This window comes from Thermobia domestica, chromosome 14 (genome assembly GCF_964235325.1).
Source record: "Thermobia domestica chromosome 14, izTheDome1.hap1.1, whole genome shotgun sequence".
NCBI classification, from domain to species: Eukaryota; Metazoa; Arthropoda; class Insecta; order Zygentoma; family Lepismatidae; genus Thermobia; species Thermobia domestica.
Window position 1 is genome coordinate 28,393,066 of NC_137467.1, and position 23,019 is coordinate 28,416,084.

Sequence of the window (23,019 nt, forward strand, 5' to 3'; positions counted from 1 at the left end):
ACTAGTTCAATAGAGCTTCCTACAAATGTTATCCTACAGAGTTGACTGCCACTTCGTGCTATGTTAGTAATAAGCGTCACTGTTAGGGTTGCGCAAGAGACGAAGCGAAACAGAATTTTTGAGACGAGACAGAATTCTCCCAATAAAAGTTGATGTTTTCGAGATGAGACATCACTTTCCTGACATACTTTCGAAAAGAGACAGTCTCGTTCACATCTCTAATCCGGCTTGCTTTATACTGTGGCTTAAAAATCTTGTTCGGGTACAAGAACAATTCGAAAAAAAAAAAAAAACACTGCTTGGTTGTTAATGACATGCGCTCTCAGGTACACTGAGAAAAAAATGTAGGTAGCGTACTTTAAAAGGTAGGTTACATGCGTAATTCCTGTAGTTTTTGGACAACGTGCAGTAGATGTATAACTGAAAACGCATGTTTTATAATACTTTCTCTAAGTGTTCCATCTATACGTACTTTCCGTATGGAACAACATAGGTGGTCAGGATCTCATATACAAATGGACGTATATAACATATAGCTGAGAAATGTAACATAAGTATATGCATGTGATATACGGAAAACTGTTAGATGTCAGACATCCTGCAACGGCATGATGTAATATCTAATGGCAGTGCTTATGTAGCATATGGATAACGCGTGCTCCGTATTCATTTCTGTAGTAAGCAAGAGGATTCCGTATATTTGTACAATATACCGCTGTCCGGAGAACGCATTTTTCTCAGTGTACAGAACTTTTATTATGCACACTAGAAAAGTACAACATTAGATTACTTTTCAACATATTCACGATTCAAACGGAGGCACTTAAAGATTTGAAATTCCTTCTGAAAAAAAAAAAAAAACGCTTGGGAATGAAGCTACCTGCTAACAGCATTGTAAAGCACATTGTCATTGTCGAAGCTGTGCGATGCATGCCAGTATTTCATGTCCTTGAAGAGAGAACATAAAGTTCAGATATCGTGAACCGATGGAGTTAATGGACAGTTTTGTCAATTTCCTGCACGGGTTCATTACTGACTACAGGTGGGCGCACACTTCTTACTGCATTGTGCACGTCAGTTCGTCCATCTGTCACATTTGACACCATTCACATACGACACTTTCACACATCCCGTTTGATCCGTAAACACCACACATATCGCGATGAATCGCAGATGCCGAAAGTTTTTTTCGCATCAGAAATCGTATTACCACACGCACTTCACTTTTGGCAGGTTTTTCTATTGGAACTTTTATTTTCAATTGTTATAGCGTACGAGTGAACTGCAACACAGCCTTCTGCTTCCATTGCTCACAGTCTACGAAACTATTGCATACAGAACGATAGGACTGACGTCACTTTTCCCGGCCATTTCTCATACATGTACAAGCGGAGTTTTCTTCTTTTTTAATTGCTCTCGTAAAACTTTGTTTACATTTAACTTCTTTAAGTTCACTCAACTAATTTTCTTACGTAAATATTAATGGTAATATCCAAATATCCTCTTCGGTCCTGAGCATATTTTTTAATGATAATTGCATGTATGTCTGTATTTGCTTCCTTCTATAGCTTTGGCACGCATGCATGTGATGGGAAGAAACTGGTGACATTGTTGTCAGTGTAGGAGGTTTATGTCTCCTGTAGGCGACATTGGGACTCAGTGAGTCGAAAATTTCTCAACTATGGTTATGTCTCCTACAGGCGACACGGGGACCGAAGATAGTTAAGACCTGTTAATGGTAGTATGCTACATGTCAATTGGCGGTAAAGCTTGTTAAATATTTTACTGCCGTAAACACTTTGCACAAACCGACAACTCTGCTGCTTTTCATTAACCCTTACCGTTGACTCAAGTACAAATTTGAAGCTGCACCAGTTGCTAGACGGTTGTTGAGAGCGTCTGAAGTGAAGTTGTGTTTTGTGAGGTGTGTTACGAAAACGGGACGACAGAAATTGGAGCTTGACGAGCTGTTAAGATATTGCAGCAGAAGCCTTCCAGCACTACTACGAATAATAAAAACAACACCTTCATCACTGTATAGCTGCCCAATTGGACTGTTTTGAAAGGAATAACCTTGATTTGTAAAAATAATAAAATTCATCGTTAAAAGAAAATGCCTTACTTCTTTTCTAACACACTTCGTATATCAATACAGGGTGGTCCATAATTATGTATATCATGTTTGACTGTAGTATATGTAATTCTGGACAAAAAGTTTCGATATGGCAACACTGTATAGCCCGAGTGGGGATAACTGTCACTGGACTTTGAACCGTTAGTGTGTGCCAGACAGGATGGCGGAACGGTGGGGCTGAACGAAACATTTCCAAATCGCTAGATCGGTCGACGTGGATCTGTCGAGTGGCCAGCTCGATCTCCTGATTTGGCACCACCTAACTTTGTTATTGGGTGTTTTAAAGGACAAAATTATGAACGTCACATACGCAATTTGGCCGAACTATGAAAGCTATCACAGGATACCAGTACGGTTCTGTGAGCTGTTTTCTGACAACGTTGCTTTTTGTCTCCAGACATGTATTGATTTGAATGGTGCATTTGTGGACAATGCCATGGAGAACAGAGACTAAAATTTTTGTAAAGAAAGGTATGAGAGTTACGTGTTTTTGTTCAATTTCATGTTCAAGTTATGTTGCTATTTTCTTTATCACATTCTTTGAAACATCGTATTGTAGTGTACTTTTAAAAGTGGTGTAATATAAATTCTATTAGTCATAATGCCGTTAACAAATAAATAAATAAGTAAATGTAAACAAATTTTGATCGAAAGTATATAGCTTGTCCAAAACACCTGTCACTACTTCATAATTTACACCTTTAGATTTAATTATAGAAAATTTGAATAAGCAAATTAAATGATGTACGAAAGGATACTAGATAATTACAATAATTTATTGAAATATTATAAAAACTCAATATAAAACTAATCAATTGAAATGACAAAAGTGAGATTTAAATGGGAGACATTTCCTGCTACATGGTAAGAATCCTGAACATTTCCTATTGAAAAATCACGAACAGATGTTTATCCATATTCCAGGATAAGACAACGATTGCCACTTATGTTAATATTTGGCAGAAGAGACCAGGAGATCCAACCTTTAACGAGTGGGAGAAATCCATGTCAAAAACTTCTAATGATGGACACTTTGGAAGATATACAGTAGAGATTCCAACTAAGACAACCGCCTTGCTGCTTCACCGAATTGATTTGACCCCCAAAGCTAATCTTCCACAGTCTTTTATGTGTATAGTCTAAATGTGGTTACATTTCTCTCAAGCTGTTTCTGTTATTACCCACTTATCTACAGAAGTCACGTAGCATAGAATAATATTTAGAATTATACTATTAATTGGAAACTTGTGGTCTCTTCTAACTCAAAGAAATTCAAGAAATAATTTGGTTCTTCAACGTGTATGAGAAAATAATTAAAAATATATAATAAAAATATATATAACCTTTTTTCCTCAACTGTGATTTACACCACATTACTTCTGCTGGGGTAAATTCATTGCACATTACTTTCCAGTTTATGTTGTGATCACTATTTTTCTCGACTGATTTACACCAAAATATACATAATTATGGGCCACCCTGTATATTGTTTTTATTGACATAAACTGAAATTTTATTGAATTGATTTCACAGATTTCGTCTTTAATTTTAGTTAAAGTTGCTTGCTTCCTCAAAATAAATTTGCATTACTTGCATAATGTGTATATTTAATATAAATTAACTTAAATTTGGTTGTGAAATATTGAAATTATTATAACAAAACTCAATTTTCATGAAGTAGGAAGTAATTTAAGTAAGTTGAAAATAAATCAGTAAAAACAAACCATTAAAAATTCACTTCATTTAAACAGAAAAGTAATTTCCTGTATAAAACACGGGCTAAAATTCAAAGATGGCGCAGGTATACATCACCGTTTAAGACCCTGGCATACTAAAAGTAATACAAAATTTACCATTTTTCTTTTGCTTGTTTCTCATAAATGAAAGGAGATAATGAAATGCAATTTACCACAATCATAGATAATGTTACAACAGAAAATTTGAACCTGACACATTTTCAATGTTGCCATACATAGAAATTACAGTGTTGCAAAAATCACATTTCCCCCAAAATCTAAGTTAAGGCAGTATCTAGAGGAACGAACTCAACTACATTTGATTACGTATCATGTTGTCTTGGAATTCTGTGAACCACTTTTTAAATAATGGTTGTATTTAATTTGTAATAAACAAAAACAGTTTTAACATACAGTTATTAAAATTAAATAATAATGCTATTTAAAAAGTAGTTCGCAGAATACCAAAACAACATGATACGTAATAAAATGTAGTTGAGTTCGTTCCTCTAGTCACTGCCTTAACTTAGATTTTGGGGGAAATGTGATTTTGGCAACACTGTAATTTCAATGTATGACTACATTGAAAATATGTCAGATTCAAATTTTCTGTTGTAACATTATCTATGATTGTGGTAAATTGCATTTCATTATCTCCTTTCACTTCTGAGAAACAAGCAAAAGAAAAATGGTAAATTTTGTATTACTTTTAGTATGCCAGGGTCTTAATCCTCTTATTTTGTCTATAACAATTTTTTCAGTCAAATAATCCAACATCCGGATTTTGCAGTTAGTTATCTAGGCAGCAAGGTTTACTTTTTTTGCTCATTGAAATTATGTTCGTAGTATCACTCGAATGATCATTTTTCTCAGAATATTAAACGTCAGAACTCTTTACGTGAATAAGAAATTGAGTGCAATCGTCAGTGATTCATCCTTTGTCTACTTTTTACTTTACTTTTTATCTGTTTCTTTTTACGGAACAGTGGATTATACGTCAGATAACGTAATGGTGAATAAGTTTATTACCGGATGTAGTTCTTATTTGCTTTTTTCTTTTATTTTTAAGTATGTAATGTTTCAGACCTTGGACTCTTCCTCTCAGCAACTTGCTGGGATAGGTTAGGTAATGTGCAAGAATGAAAGAATAGAGGAGATGGTTCTACAGGGCATCAGTTTACAGAATTTAGTCACTTGTTTCCATTAAGATTTATCTTCCATTTCGTCAATAATGTTAACAGATTTTTTTTAAAAAAAGGAAAGAACCCAGTTGAGAATGCTCTAAGAGCATTTCCAGGAACGAACTTAAAAAGAATTAATTTTTCTTATTAAATTCTACAGGCTTTATACAAATTGTTCTGTGTACTTTATTATTACACTCATTAAACAATTCTTGTAATATATCTATCCATTTATAATTTCCTTGAGTACTATTTTTTTTTCACATGTTTTGTTTAAGAGTTCTGTTAAAATATCCTACGATATGTTGTTTTTACGAAGACACATGCTCAAAATGCAGGGCTCAAAATTGAAAAATTCGCAAAATATCATCTCTCTATGACTTACGGTCCCCGAGATATGGCTCCTTAAATCTCCCGAAATTCGATTTTTTTAGCCAATATCTGGGGAATGGCCATCAGTTGGCCACTGGCTACCGGTTACTGTTTGGTACCAGAATGTTCAACAACCTCTTAGGTATTGATCAACACCAATATGATCTCTTTGTGGCTTACGTTTCCCGAGATATGGCTCCTTAAATATCTGGAAATCGGAACTTTTTTTTTTATCAATATCTCGGGAATGGTAAGAGTGACGCGAAAAATGTCATCACTTCTTCCAGACAGTTTTTGATGCTCTATTGAATGGAGCGCTCAATTTTTTTTTAAGTCCCAAATACACACATACACACATACATGCATACATACATACATACGCAGACAGACATAGATAATTCAGAAATGAACGTTTTAAGTTCGTTGAAAATTTTTAACGAGTGCTGCCTGCGAGACAAGAAATACAATTTTCTCGTCTTGTAAATTCTTCTAAAACTCTGGTCTTGTCTTCTCGAAGATTTTTTGTCGTCTCGCGATAATCAAAAAGATTTCCTCGTCCTATTTCGTACATTTATGTACAAAATTTCTGCCCTGATTGTCTTCTTAATTTCGTCTAGAATGTATCAGAATCATCCTGTATCACGTGATATAACAACATTTACACCGTACTTACCTGTTATTGGAGTATATTGTGTAATGAATGACACATCTTAAAATGTTAATAAATGCTATTCATTATGTTTATACAATTACTTTCTCAATTTAAAGTATTTATATTGTGAATTATATAACACTAAAACAGTGTGTGACATCTAAGACTTTGGTGAACTAATGTTGCCAGGAGATTCATGAAATTGCTTTTCGAGACGAGAATTGACATGTTTCGCGTTTCGTTTCGAATTTGAAAATGTACTCATATATAAATGTATGAGAACCATAATAGTTTAAATGCATAAGTATTTGTCTTCGAGAAAAACTAGTTCAAAGTTGACTGATCCCCTGAGCTTCTTAAGGAAAATGTGTTTAAAAACATATATAGCCGGATTTAGGGGGTACACTGGTGCACGTGCACCACTACCCCCCTTTCGTTGTAAATATATACACTATCTAAAATGAGAAGCTAGCACTGAAAATAGCTTACACTTTCCGAAACTTATGCTATCATGTTTCCATTTGGGGCTTAAAACAAAGATGAGTTTTTACAAAATCAATATTTCAAGTAAAATTTTTTGAAGGCTGAAGGAAAAGGATGCAGCAAGCAAAGCAATGTAACATTTGTCAAGTAGGGAAGATAACAGAAGCCAGAAAGAGAGAACAATTTTTCCTGCATATCACTTACGACCCTCTTTAAAATAAACCCCCCTTGCGTTCTATGTATCAGCGTTTTCAGGTGTAAAGAATAATATCAATGTCCCTTTGAAGAGTTTCAATAAGACAAGTTTGTGGTGATCAGCAACGTGTCCGTGAATGTTCTCGGGTTACTCCCCTTTCCTCCTACATTTTTATTCCACCATCATTAATTTGTCTTAAACATCCCTCTCGCTTAGCCTAAAAGGCATAAACGTGGGACGTTAAAATGAAAGATTTCATTTCGTTTCATTAATTTGCTTCGATCTCGTTAGAACATAAACTTTCTTATGCGTAGTTGTCATTTGTAAACTTATCTGAAATTTAACCAAAATTTTACTCATATCATACCGTTATGTTTTTCACCCATTCATATACAGTTTCAAATAGTAAATTATAATAATTTTAATTTGAGACTGTAGTATTGTATGGTGTTATCGAGACGGTGGGGTGCTGACTGCCACGGGTGCTGACTGCCACAGCCAATTAATGGTGCTGATTGCCAATATCAAGGTGCTGACTGCCACGATGGCGTGCTGACTGCCACGAGCCTGAGAGAAAGTTGCTAGACGTAACATTACCGGACGCCAAGAAGCATGAAAGAAACTAGATGATCCTTAGGATCGTGTTGTTCAGACCAACACCTAACAAAGGTAAACAGGTCTCTGTTTGTACACTCATGTCCAAAATTATTATCACATGATTATAAATATGTTGTTCTAGTAATATAATTTGATAACGAATTCGCCCGGTATTTCTTATAATGTTAGTATGTGTATAATCGGCAAAGACAAGTATGTGGTAAATTTCATGTCAAAAGAGCAGTAAATAAGAACAATAAAACGAAAATAAAATTTTCGTGTCATTTAGTTACATTTTATTTTACTCATTATGATTTTCGTATTTATAATTCTTTTCATATGAAATTTATCATAAATATAAATTTCCTGATTATACACATAATATGAATATTAAAAGTACTCTGCAAAATTATCAAATTATATTCTTACAAGAAGACAGGTATAGATATGCGACAATAATTTTGGATATGAGTGTACTTTCAGTTTTGTCAGGGAGCGGTGCGTACAAAATTAGTACGATTTATGTATTCTCACTTGAACTCCACTCCCTATGTCAGCATGAACTGTGTACAGCTGTGCAAATTGTTTCGAGCAGCTCTTGGGAAGTTCAGGAGAAAGCACTCGCCTGCAGAGAAACTAAGCATGCCATTTGAAGTCCCAATTCATACTGATTATAACAAGCTAATAAAATTCATGTACGGTTGAGAACGGTTCGAGATATTCAACTTGGAAGTTTATATGAGATAATGAGGATATACGCATTTATACGCGTTAAGTACAACATAATTAGTAACGAATATTGACATATGAATTGAAAGCTATCGGAAGTAACAGAAAAAAAGTGTTTCTCAATAACTAACGGGTTTGTTAGATACAATTAGTTATTACATTGTTCACAATAATCATAGGTTAGAGATGAAAATTGATCACTGTTGTTCTTCTGTTTTATGAAAAAATGACGCAGGCAAAATACTCCCTTGCACCATGAACATTTTATTTGTGCAATTGTGTTGCATCCGTCAAGAGAACAGTTCACAGAACCAAAGCAAAAAGCAAATTCGACAATGATTCAAAAGTTATAGGCCTATAATTTGTTCGTAACCTGCCTTGCAGAACGCAAACTGAAACAATCCAATGTATCGCGGTGATCGGAAGTGATTCGTATGGACACGAACTTTATTTGATTGTTTCGTTGGTACATTATAACGTCCAGATGAAGAAGATTCATACTATGTACAAATCTCCTGCCATAATCTTTGATTGATCGGAATCAAAACACATCAAATGGTTGCACAAATCGTGTGGAATTCTTTGGTATCTTCTCAACCATTAGGTCTTTGCCATCCGTCATGCAACTTGTAATGGACAAATTGTCTGTGAATGGACCCCAGTGATCAAGCAATAGCAAGTTCAATCCATCAGGCTTCGCCATGAGTGAGAATACTTAACGCATTGAAACGTGCATCCACTCATTTTCTCATATAAATTTTCAAGCTGAATATCTCGAACAGTTCTCAACGTACAGAAGTATTATTACCTGTTGTAATCAGCATGAATTGGTCCTTCAAATGACATGCTTATTTCTCTGCAGGCGAGTGCTTCTCCCAAACTTCCCTTGTCAGCTAGCTTCAGACCATCATATCCATTAAATAATACAATAAAATAATTAATATAAACTATGAAATGTGCAAATTGCACATATAACAGAAAAGATAATCCCTTTATAAACATCCAAGTGTATGTCGTTCCACTTAGTGAGCAACTTTGTAACTTATAGGATGCCATATAGATTTGCTGTGATAACTACTAAATTAATTAATAATCATAAATTTAGTATGAGGGATTAATTCCTCTCCAAATACAGTTTCTCCCAGGCTCGTGGCAGTCAGCACGCCGTCGTGGCAGTCAGCACCTTCATATTTGCAATCAGCGACAGTCGTGGCAGTCAGCACCAATAATTGGCTGTGGCAGTCAGCACCCGTGGCAGTCAGCACCTATCCATCGAGACAGCGGTATATAAAGTTTTGTCGCCTATTAAATAGGAGACACGACACAAGCAGGAGCGTCATTTCAGATTTTGCTTTGGGGGTGGGGGAGGGCAAAAGCACCACCGACAAGGCTTTCACGTTTTGAACTGGTATTTTAGTAGACAATTGATTAAAGTGTATATATTCCTCAAACTCTTCGGGGAGGACAATTGCTCCTCCTGCCCCCTAAATGACGCCTCTGGACACAAGTACGGAAGCTATTGCGTTTTCTATCTGAATACCAAATCACATCGTCGAGTTGCGTTATTATTATTATTTAACGGTTATAAATGCTACATATTTGGTTTTTACTTTTGTATGCATCACGGATGTATTTAGCATGGTCTTTCTTTATTATCATTATTATTTTATGTATAAACTGTTTATTTTATAATTGTAACTTATTATATTGTACTCTGTATTGCTCTTGCCACATTTTTGGATGTCATAAATGTTAAAAATCTCAAGTACACACAATATCTTATTTAACCTCTTTATTCTATATTTATGCCTACACTTTAATCTCAGTTCCTTAAATCAATCGTGTTTCGTAAACCCACTATCTTTACTTACATCATAATATAAACCTTATTTAACATTCATAACCTTTCTCTAATCTTGTCTTAACATAACTCCAATCTATCCATTTTTTTGTTTGCACATGTTACTCTCTTAATTACATAACGGTCTAGTATCATCTTTGTAAGCACTTTGTGCCATCCTCCATTATCCAATATCCAACAATTAATTCACAATAGCGCGGTCTACTGTTATAAATGACACAATGTATGAAACGAGACCTACTGTTTAAAGTAAAATCCGAATCACTAGCCTTGGTTTCTATTCAAGACATATTCCCACCAGGAATCGAACTCGGAACCCCATGTATAGAAGAACACGCGTTAGTCAGTAGACCACGAGGACGTACACAGAATTTAGTAGAATGTGTCATGGATGGTGTGGGGAATAGACATCCCTGCGTTCTGGATTGAATATTTGAGGCGGTTCGGGTAATAAGGGCGATAGTAAACAAGCTTAATTTAAAAAAAAAATGTATTTTAAACCTTGTTATTAGTAGTTTGAATAAATATAAAATAACTTGTTGGTGAGTTCATCTTTACTACCCGGAACGCCTCCTTTGTTCCTCATAATTCGGGTCATACGGCGGAAAGTCCTAGGCATTAAACTGAAAACCTAAGTTCATTTCTAACCATTAACAATAAATAAAGAAGCGAAGAAATCAAGTGAGCGTTGTCTAGCGGTTAGCGTTCTTTTTTCCAATAGGAGAGTTCTGGGTTCGAATCCGGCGGTTATTCTGACAGGATTTTCCTCAGTTCCATCCAATTAAAGCCGGAATGGTTACCTTTCAATATAGGACCTTTCCTATTTTTTGTTGCTGATTTATTATTCCAGTGTCCATTGCCTTTACTGGTTGGATCTGCAAGTTTTTTGAATAAATCAATAAATAAAAGGAATGGTTCACTTATCTTGGCTAGTGGAATAGCTGAAGCAAGCCCCGTATCACTCGAAGCTGAATTAAATCTCTCACTCGGAAACTTTTCACTTGAATGCACTTGAATTCGTTTTATATTAAGAACGTTTGACGTGTGAGGAATTTTTGAGATTGTGTCAGACTAATAATATTGTTGACATTGGTGTACTGGAAATCCCGTAGGTATCGGAAACTAATCAACAGCTTTGATGTTGCCCTACGGCAATAAAGAATCAACGTAGAAAGAGGATTTACATTTTGAGTGTTAGCATTTTGAGGAAATCCGCTCTGAAAATATGTCTTTAAATAGCATACTTGTAGTGGAATAAACTGTTAGCACTGGAAAATCCATTAGTAATCATATTTAATCATGCGGATTAAGCCTGCTTCCTTTCTTTCTTTCTGATGATGTTTTGGTCTTCCTTTTCAAACCAAGCTACTGGATGTACCCAAAATGATTGTCGCATATCAATAACTGCCTTCCTGTAAAAATATAATTTGATAATGATTTTGCAGGGTACTTTTAGTACTGATACTATGTGTATAATCGGGAGATGTATTTTTGTGGTAAATTTCATAGGAAAAGAATTATAAATACGAAAATTAGAATGAATGGAACAAACTGTTGCTAAATGGACAAGAAAGTTTTATTTTCGTTTTGCCACATACATGTCTTTGCCACTAACATTATAAGAAATACCGAGCGAATTCGTTATCAAATTACATTCCTACTACTACATATTTATAGACATGCGACAATAATTTTGGACATGAGTGTACTTATTCGAGACTAATGGAAATTTTGTAAAAATAAAAATTTAACAGAGGTGATCCCAAATTATATATATATATATATATATATATATATATATATATATATATATATATATATATATATATATATATATATATATATATACAGAGGGTTGATTAATTCGTGTGTCAATTTCATTTGTTCACTGTGCAAAAGTGGTATAGACGTAAAGCCGTGCAATTTGGTGTAACTTTAGACGAAGGACATAAGTTTTGTTTCGCTGTAGAAGCATGTCACTCGTACTAAAGATTGAAGAGTTATAGGGTCAAAGGTCAAATTTCGATTTTTTTTTTCTTATGGGACAGCAATGGTAAATTCTAAAAGAGCCTGAAAAAACGTAAATCAAAGTAATAACAAAGAAAAAGCTGTATGGTATGATTCTGTGTCGCAAGCCGACCAAATATGCATCAATCAAGTGTCAAGACAGAGGTGACGGTCAGATCAAGGTTACAGCTCATCTTGAGAAGTACCTCATCATGTCAATTGATTTTTAAACAACTTTGCAACTGTTGAAAATGTTTAGTAGACCTATTTTTTGTGGTATTTAACAGTATGTATAAAAATAAAAATAGATATGCCTATCAGTAGAAAATTCAAAATAATATTTAAAAATATTTTCCGGTATTAGATTTTTAATTATATTTATCTCTTGCGCTTGTCTTCGCGATCCCCAGGTTGAGAAACCCTGGTATAGGAGGTACGGAGGCTCAGTGGTAGAACACTCATCTTTAGTGCTAGGAATCTGTGATTCAATCTCAGGCCGTGCGAGTTGTGGTTACCAACATCGTGACTGTGGGTTCTTCAGCTTCCTTACGCTTCACTAATTATTTCGTAACCGGTTATTTTTATTCACCATTCACCTCCTATAGCCTAAAGGGCATAGTTGTGGGATGGAAAAGTAGAAATTTCATTTTATTCATTTCAAAATGATCGCAGACGACACTGCAGCATCTTCAAGAAATAAGTCAACGCTTATCTTGGTCCAGCTGAGAATTCTTTCATGTTCCTGTCTGGAGTACCATATAGTAAAAATTAAGAAAAAAAATCTTATTTGAAAGTTAAACTAAAATATCAATTTCTGTTCCATTATCCTGCTCTACTGAAAAGCTTCTCTTTCAGTTGAAAATTAATATAGCGAGTTCCTTTGGTCAGCCAAATCACGTAGTGGATAACGAGAGATGCTTGCTTGAGTGGAATTTAATCATAGAAGAAAGGAAATCGGGGAAGCTTAATAGAGACTCATCGCAATGGACTCTTTTGATGAAGGGACTTAATTGTACGTATTTTTCCTCCCTTCTGATTCATAATAAATTAGAAAATGTCGAAGGTAAAAGGGAAAGGACGCCTTTTTATATATGAAGAGACTCCTTCAATTTGTTTCTATTTTCTTTCTTGTAGAAACTAGGAAAGCAGAATCTCACAAATATTTCTAATATCCTTGGATTCGTGCTTTCCATAATCTGGAGGTTGGTGCTGTGGTCCTGTGATCCAGCTGCCTTGGACATAAAAATTGGATTGACCTTGGAAGATTTGTTAGGGTTGATCCAAGGGTGTAATTAGAGGCTTGCAGTGACCCTCTCTTCTGGTTTATATAACTAATAATCGACATCCTTCCATATCTAATATAAAGAAAATAAAGAGTTTGTTTGTGTGTTTGTCTGTCTGTCTCTCTGTGTGCGGCCTGGGGACCAGACGAGTGGACCGAGAGTTACCAAAATTTGGTCACGCATACCTTGGTCCAGACCCCAGACCAAGGCGAAGCTTTTTATTAAAAAATTTCGAACCAGAGGGGTCTCAGGGGAGCGTTTACTGAAACATGTAGAAGTAGTAGAAAATAACCTAAATTAGTGTCGAATTCATAGTTTTCGCGGTCGCTTAGATCAATGGTGAAACTCCGATCTAGGAATGCGCACGAGACGAGTCGAGACAGGATTTTCCTAACAAAATTAGAGTCGAGACACGGCTCTTCCAATAGAAAAATATACATTTTTCGAGTCGAGACATCACTTTTACAGCACATTTTCGAGACGAGACAGCCACAAATCTTGTCTCGTGCGCATCCCTACTCCGATCGCATTAACTTCCAAATTCACCCTATTCGTTGCGGGTCAGGGGTCACCGGGGGATATACCGAGACATGTAAAAGTAATCCCAAATGACCGTAATACTTTCCTTAAGTAGTAGTGTAATATTTTCCACTAGAGATAGTGTCTGATGAAGCCAAAGTGTTAGTTGGCGAAACTGTAACACCTATGTACTTTATTATGTAAATATATTTATTTTGCTCAGCAAATAGTTTGTTTGGGCCAAATGACAGATATTAGTGTCAAATCCATAGTTTTCGCGGTCGCTGAGATCAATGGTGACACTTCCATTAGCGATGACTTGCAAATTCAGCTACCATTGTATGCAGGCCGGGGGGGGGGGGGGTCAGTGGGGTTAGATACCGAGACATGTAAAAATAGCTCAAAATGACCGATATTAGTCTCAACTCCATAGTTTTCGCGGTCGCTGAAATGAATGGTGATACTCCCACAGGTGTTGACTTCAAATACAGCCCCCGTGCGAAGAATGGGTATATTCAGCTAGTTTAATAATAATTGACTTTTTTCTCCTGCAAATATTAGAAATACGCAACTCTAAATATTATGCAAAATATTGAAATGTTTTGGTGGAGTTTTAATAGAATGTTTGGATTTTATTGTCCTTCACCTATTTTATTCATAAAAATAATTTTCTATAATGAATTTACAAAGTTTATTACAATTTTGTAATATAATAAATGCTTTCAGAGTCCAGAAATACTCAGCTCACAATCGTGGCTTCTGATCATAGGTCCTATTTGACTTAGGTTAATTTAGGAACCCCTTCGCTCAATACTGCCTTCGGGGTAAGTAATGAGAAGGAATCTTGTTTGTCCAATGCGAAGATTCATACGGAGATTGTTGCAGGACTTTCCGTAGTCCAATGCAGTCCGAGGAGTAAGGTAGTTGTAGAATATCTCGTTCACCAATGCAACCTCTAAACATAACGTTTAGAAGGATTTCTCCGTAGCCCAATGCAGCCCCGGGAGAAGGTCTTGGTAGGTTAATTCCATTTTTCCATTCTTCGAAACCAGTCGTTGAAGAAACTCTGCCATCTTTCGGCGGAGATCTGGGTACACTCATAGTCCCAACCCCCTAGTAGGGTGTCATCGCTCGTAAAACGCCTTCCTTTCAGTCTGGTCTTCACTTGGGGGAACAGCAGGAAGTCACAGGGAGCGAGATCTAGACTGTACGGAGGGTGCTCTAACAGTTTTAGTCCAGTACTGGCCAAATACTCTGACCAAACTTTTGAAAGGTGCACTGGAGCGTTAACGTGGTGAAGAAACTATATGTCCATCCTTGAGTTTGGGCGCAACTGTTTGAGAACTGTAAGAACTTTAGACAGAACTTACGTAATATGTTAGTTCTTGTTTTTCTACAATAGAGTGTCCCAGTGTTTTGCTATTCTAGTTTTACCTGTTGGGACATGTAATAATACTTCTGAAACTAATTCTGGACAGTCAATTTTACCGTGTAATAATTTATGTAACAACAACAGATCAAACATCCATCTCCTTTTTCCTAATGTTTGAAAAATTAAATTCGTTAGTAAGTCTTCAAAGGGGACATAATTTGGGTAGAAAAGGTTTTTCTTGTATGTATTTTTTAAAATTTAAACTGTGTATTTTCTATTGCATCAGAGTGTTTAGTGTCATTTCGTGTCCAAACAGTACAACAGTATTCCAATTTTGACCTCACACGCGAAAAATTTAACCTTGTAAATGTTGATTATTTGTAGAAATCCTATCCTATCCTATAAATTAAACCTAGGTTTCTATATGCACTACTCGTTATTGCGTCAACGTGTTGAGCAAAGATTAATTTGCTATAAAATATATCTCCTATATCTTGGATAGTATTTGGGGCAGACAAGGAAGTGCCACTTATTAATTGCATTTTCTTTCCTCGTAAAAGATACAGATTTACATTTGGATACATTCAAGACTAATTTATTTTTATCACACCGTAGTTGAACACTCTCTAGATCCTGTTGGAAGATTGACGCAGTCATCAATTGAACTTACTTTGGAGTATAATTTGAGATCGTCGTCAAAAAGAAGAACATGAGAAGTTTTAATACACAGAGGAATATTTTAATAACAAGAAGAAACAACGGGGAACCTATAGATTAGATTCTTGAGGGACTTCCGGTGACGTAGTGAACTTGAAAATTACCGGTAAATAAAATATCCTTTAGGATTATTCAACTGGAACATCTCCAGCCCTCTGTTAGAAGGTTTTTTTTTTTTTTTTTAATCTTTGAATTTAATATTTGTATATTCTAGGCTGTTACTATGTTGATGTGTATCAAGTTGAAAATAAACAAGAATAGCACTCGATTTCAATAATTCAAAAAACATATTTTTATTAACTTTTAACTACAAAAGCGATTCACTTTTTTAAAAATTGACATTTTACCAACTTCTTTTGTCTTACATTATTATCGTACATTTCATATTTAAATGTAGGAGTACAGAATAATCTCTGGCTATTTTTCATAACACAATGGGGAGCACCTGGTAATACTCGCCCCGGGCGCTTACAACCCACGGGACGGCCCTATATATATATATAATATGATTAATATAATATATATAATATGATTAAGGAAATGAGAAATAAGAAGAAATATATAAATGAAGAAAATGAATAAGTAGTGTATGAAGTGAAGTGTAAAAATTGTAATATGATATACATTCGAGAAACAGGGGAAAAGCTTACAGAAAAAGTAAAAACAACATAGGGACTATGTGAGACTTAAAAGAGAAGAGAAAACGCTATATACAAACATTTCAAAGAAACATGACATGATACAGTTTGGGAAGAGGTCCAAGGTCTAGAAAAAGAGAATAGAACAATAATAAGAAAATGGAAAGAAGCGTGAAGAATTAAGAGAGAAAGAATGAAAGATTGATTAAGTGGACAAATGGACTTCAAATACATGAATTATGTGATAGATAGAACGAATGGAAGAATAAAAATCACGGATACGAAAAATTAAGAGAAGCAATAAAAATTATATGATAGAATATTGAGTGACAGGAAACTTCAAAATAAACACATTTGGAATAATGTATTAAAATAATAATATAATAATAATAAAGTGCAAATAATAGTGTGACTATAAAAAACACTGTTATACTGAAATGTAAAATTGAATTAAATTATAACAATACCTGATTAATACATATTAAGAAATTAAAATTATAAAATGACACAATTAAAATTATACAATGTTGTGAAGATATTTCTGCCAGTTAGCATCTGATGAAGGTAACGTTCAGTTATTGAAACTGTTGCAACGTATTTTAATGTTAATAAATAAGTATATACTCTGGTCAGAAAAGTATTAATTATTTAAGTTATAGTTCCAGAGTCAATATAGATTAAGTTACGATTTTAATTAATTATTAAATGTTTTACCATGTTTTAAATTCTAAAATTTCGCCGTATACCCTAGCTAAATCTGACACACAAGTGTGTCGCGATATGCCAATTGAGAACCATTGCTTGCCAAGATGGTAAGTGGAACTTCCAATTCTAGCAAGTAAAAATGGTAGTGAGCTAGACTTACAGAAAAATCAATATCATAATCCAGAGGGTTAAGAATACCGATGATTATCAAATTCGTATATTAATTTATTCGTACAAAGTTTAGTATTAGCAACTAAAAATTTGAATTTGTTAATTTCATCAAGAATATTTTATCTTTTCATGTTTCCTCCCCCTCCCCATTCTTTAGCGATGCCCCTGGCTCTGTCTGATTTGCATTATGTATATACCTGTACCTACATTGTCTCTCCGCAGTGGAGTTATTGTGAATGTAACGAGAGTACAACAGATGCTTCGAGAGCAGCTTTAATAGGCTGTTAATCTTTCTCGCTTCTTCAGTTTCAAGGCCACGCATACATCCTCACATGATGTAAGCATTTGTTACGTACTTTGCCACCAGGTGGCTCAAGACGAGGATGAAAAATATTATTGAGAGAAAGAGAAAAAAAGCTCACTGACCACTCAACCTGAGTGAGCAGACAAACAGGATTTTTGTGTGAGATTGTCTGTGCGGGTACGGAGGCTTCACTCCGATGCATTCGATGTTTAGTGTGTGAATAGTGTAGTGCATGTGTGGTCGTTGCTATTACGTGTGTGTGCAGTGGAGCGGCCATGCGTGTGTTTGGATGCCGTTTGCCGTTCTGGAATGTAACGTCCAGCATTCCAGGTACACAAAATGTCTCCTTCATTAGCCAGTATCATTTATTACAACCATCAATGTTATTTTGTTGTTTTGTGATATATATATGTGTATTTGTTTTCCATTTTTGAAGTGTACGGCGTGCTCATCTTATGTTTTAATTGAGGTGGAAAGCATTGTTTACATCAGTGCGTGGTGTAGTGATACAAAACGGCTGGAGAGACATCTCACGCCGGAAATCATTAAGGAAAGCGTAAATGTTGATTGAAGTGCATCCTACCATGTGATTGTTTTCATTACACAGTTTAAACAAAGGAACATTTTACAAGCTAAATGTTAGTCAAGTTTAACATTACGTGGGGCCTGGTTTATTGATGATTGCAAAGTAGCAATTCTATTGAAGTCAGTGGCTACATGATTAGCCACGGTTCGGTACGGGAGACCAAGGTTCGATTCCCATGGAAGCTCATGTAGTTCGAATCCCACGTTAAGTTGTAGGTCCATGTCTTATATAGCCTCGGTGTTGAAACGGGTGGTAACTTCAATCGAATCAACTACTGTTGAAGTTAGGTTCGGATTAATAAACTCTGGTGTCCTAGGGTACTACTTCCGGCATCGCACCCCCATTCTCTTAATAATGTAATTTGAAGGTGCTGTTGTCCATTCTGTATTAACATACACCGCGGTGGCTCAGTGGTAGAGCGTTCACCTCTGATACATGGGGTCCTTGGTTAGACCCGAGCTTGCGCAATTGAGCTTTGTGGTGGACAAACAATGTGTGCTTGTGTTTCCTCGGGGTTCTTCCATTTTCTCCCACTTTCTTCATTCTACCATTTCATTCATTTCTCATCACCATCTCCTTTAGCCTAACACTCAGTGGTAGAGCGTTCACCTCCGGTGCTTGGGGTCCCTGGTTCGATCCCAGCTCGCGCCGTGTGAACTTTGTGGTGGACAAACACCGTGTTCGTGGGTTTTCTCGTGGTTCTCCCGTTTCCTCCCACTTTCTTCATTCCACCATTTTCACTCATTTCTCATTATCACCGTCTCCTTTAGCCTAACCGGCATAACCGTGGGACGTAGAGCTAAAGATTTCAATCCATTTCATTTTGTATTAACATTATGAAGAACATCTATATTTTGATCGAGCTTTTAAAACTTGTCATTAGTTTCAGGACATTGGAAAGTTAAAATGAAAAGGATTAAGGTACTTGAGGAACGATGGGAATAAACATAAAGAAACGAGTGGAAAGTTATCAAGATATAGAAAAGTCCAAATATGCCACTCTATGCTAGGCCTAATTGAAATATTCAGTATTTAAAATATTAATCACTATTGTGCATAATGTAAGTTAGGAATTTTACAAAATCAGACTGGCGTATCTGAATGGTTGGATTCGTCATTTACGTGTATGTTCCTGGATCGAATGCCGTAGACGGATATTTAGATGAAGTTGTTACATGGTTTTTAGTCAGTTGCAATTTGAATGCTGGAATAGCATGTTTACTTTGTAGCCCCAGGTAGACTAACTTCCGAAGAATTTCCTTCGTCTTCTATTGCTCACGTTCCAGTGTACAATTCCCTTCCAGTTGTGTCATGAAATATTAATCAAGGGCATAGTCTGGTGCGTGGGGTAAACTCCCTCTATGAAAAGAGCGGGTTTAGGTACTATATGAAAAATTATAAATTTACTGTTTTTAATTTATCAATGAAATTCAAATATTTAGAGATTATGGGATCACGGTGGATCAGTGGTAGAGCGCTCACCTCTGATGGGAAGGATCCCCGGTTCGATGCCAGACGATGCGAATTTGTGGTGGACTACATCATATTCATGGATTTTGTTGGGGTTCTTCCACTTTCTCATTCCACCAGTTCGTATGAAAGTAGGTTTCACTCCTTGCAATATTTGCTTTTATTTTATAAACTCCAGAGGCCTGTGTGACCCCGCGTAATGTAGTCGATAACGATCTCGCCTTCGGTGCAGGCTTTTCCGGGTTAGATTCCAGTGGGGACAGTCGGTCGGAAAGGCCGATCATCCTAATTGAGACTTTTTTTTTTTTTGAATTTCGAACCAGGGGAGTGTCAGGGGGACGTTTACCAGGACATGTAAAAGTAGAAAAAGACCGATATAAGTGAGATTCATAGTTTTCGTGGTCGCTGAGATAAATGGTGAAGCTCCGATCGCATTCACTCCATTCGGCTGCGGGCCGGGGTGTCACCGGGCGAGGGGTATACCGAAACATGTAAAAATAATTCAAAATGACCGACATTAGTGTCAAATCCATAGTTTTCGCGATCGCTGAGATGAATGATGATATCCCTACAGGCGTTGACTTCCAAATGCAGCCCCCATGCGAAGAATGAGTATTTCAGCTAGTAGTGTATAAATTTCAATGCCAATAGTTAAAATTTCCAATCTAAAAGAAATGGTTTGTAAACAGTTGTTTCTTTCATTTAATAATAATTTGAAAGTACTAGGTGATTCACTTTGTACATTTCGTATGTTCATTTTCTTAAAGTTATTCAGAAAATTCAAAATAGAAATGATAAGTTTAGCCTGAAGCTTTAGTATACATAGTGTTGCGTCTATCTAGAATGGCAGTTATATGTTTGAAAAAAAAAATATTTGAAATGAAATGAAATCTCCCAAATGTACCCCCTCTAGGCCAAAAGAGACGAATGGTCGATGAAAAGAATTTGTATAAAATAATTTATGGAATAATAATGTGGGAGCAAACGGTAGAACATCGAAAAAACCACAGACACGATGTTGTCCATTACAGAATCACATAGCCTGGATCCAAAATAGGGACGTTCGTACCAGAAGTAGTGATAAGCAAATGCAAGACCAAGACCCGGGTGGTCTTGGTCTTGCACATCCGGTCTTAGTGTTGGTCTTGCACTGGAACCCTTGGTCTTGCTTGCAAGAGTCTTGAAAGTCTTGCTTTTAAGAAATTTTATACTTTTCATAAGTAAATTTTACTCTGGATATAAGGGGTAATAAATTCTACAATATGCCAATAATAACGGAAATACAATGTATGTTTCTAAATGTAATATAGTTCACCTTCGTGTAAGTATGATGATAGTGTACAACATAGGCGGGGTGACCTTTATTTATTTATTTATTTATTTTTTCATTGGGTGCCCACGCTTCACTACCTTTGAGATAAATCATAACGTCTCTTAATATTTTTACATTCAGTGTTCCAGTATTAATTCAGTATGGGAGGACGAATAAATAAGATATTGTATTTGAAATAGTCAAGACATGGTACTTTGATTAATAAATGTCACACCGGGAATTAAACACGTGAGTATTGGAGCTTGAGTAGCGGACAATATTAATCCATGAAATTCCGCAATAATGCTGTAGAGCTGATGTTTCGGATCTTCTGGATCACCGCGTCGGACCGGTTCTAAGAAACGAAACTCAGACCCGGATAATTTGTACAAAAGTTGTGATGCAAGTGACTCGTGATATCACTACAGGGTGAGTCAAAATCATGTTCCGATTTCTGTTATTATTATTATTATTATTATTAAAATTATTATTATTATTATTGTTATTATTAGTATTAGTATTAGTATTATTTTGCTTTTGATAACACGCATGTAAACAGAGATTACACACGCTGATTGATCAACTCAAAAAAAATTTTTTTTTCGAACATATTTTAAATGTTCAATATGCGATCCACGAGTTGACACACATCTAATCTACCTGGATATAATAAAGTTTCAGCCAAACTCCTTCTAGCAAGTCAGGGTCGATATCAACCAAAACTGCAGTGATGCGTTCACACATTGAATCACAGTTGTAGCAAGTGGCTTCACAAATACCCTAAATTGTCCACAGAAATGCCGTAGAACTTGCACAACGGACTTAGTTGCATGAAAATCAAGCGCACACAATGCTCTGTTGCCTGTAGAAGCCATATTGCTCACTTCGACTAAACTACCTCCTGGTGAACGTCTACGTAACTATGCCTCTGCAATAGAAAGAAAAAAAAAAAACTTTTTGAATTTTTTTTTTAGAAAAAAAAATATATTGGCAAGAAAACCTCATTACTGTTCGAATAATAAATTAACGAAATCGGAAAATCATTTCGACTCCCTCAGTATTGGTCAGATTCTGGTTGCCAAGTTTTATCATTTCATCATCCATTTCTCATTGCCTCTTTTAGCCTTAAGAGCACAATTGTGGAACGTAAAACCCAAAAAAAGGAATGAAGTAAGTACGCTATTGTATGAAACACGTAGTTAGACTTTTTAATTTTAAAAATAACCCTTTCGTACCGTCTAAATCCTCCAACGAATTCTGGCTGTTAAGCTTTGCCATTTCCTGTTGAGGAGAACTAACTTCGTATTTATTCACTCAACCATTCAAAAGTTCTGTTACAAATGTCGCAATATAGTTACCTTTTCCTGCTTCTAGTGTGTATGGTTAACGTAACAACTTGTGGCTATAATCTTTTTTTGAAGCTACAAAAATTGCCTCCTATTGAATATTGTGTCTGAGGAACAAGCTACGAGTTGCTTGGCTTGTAAACTTGTTGGTCGTCGTAGAACCCAAAACGTCGTTATGAATTTCGTTTCGGAAATTACTTTGTCGACTGCAGCTGTTCCCAACGAAATATATATATATATATAACATAATCCGTTCACGAGGAAAGCGACCAAGTCGAGTGGCTTGGGCTTGCTTTTTGGCTTAAAGCGGAACATGGTTTGACTTTTCGTCGATTGAGAAACTGTACATGCTATTAAAAGCCAATTCGTTTGTGAGCCCTGCGGAGAGATTGAATTGTTCTACAAGCATGGAGGACTTCTCTTTCTCCTTTCATGTGCTTTCTTTTTTTAATTGGGATTTTTAATTCATTTAAGATGGGCACATTTCGTATGTAAAACAAATGGAATTAAAATGTTAAGAAAGCAAGCACAAAATTTGTTATATGTGTTTCATAGCAGTGCTTCAAAAGATCCGATTTTTTTTTTCAAATACGTTTGATGAAATTATAAACAATCAGAATATAAATTACTCTCAAAACGTTTTTACTT

General features: G+C 35.7%; 1 protein-coding gene across 7 annotated transcripts in view; it reads left to right on the forward strand.

The window, feature by feature from the left end:
• Positions 1 to 23,019, forward strand: part of Btk (tyrosine-protein kinase Btk29A) — a 950,018-nt gene that overhangs the window by 707,874 nt on the left and 219,125 nt on the right. Inside the window, exon 1 of one of the 7 annotated variants that reach the window (XM_081737810.1) lies at positions 17,748 to 17,987. The exons of the other annotated variants lie outside the window; for them this stretch is intronic. Coding sequence (XP_081593936.1) covers positions 17,933 to 17,987 — 55 coding nt within the window. The 5' untranslated portion in view covers positions 17,748 to 17,932. Of the gene's footprint in view, positions 1 to 17,747; positions 17,988 to 23,019 lie in introns of those variants that run through there. 7 annotated transcript variants of the gene reach the window in all.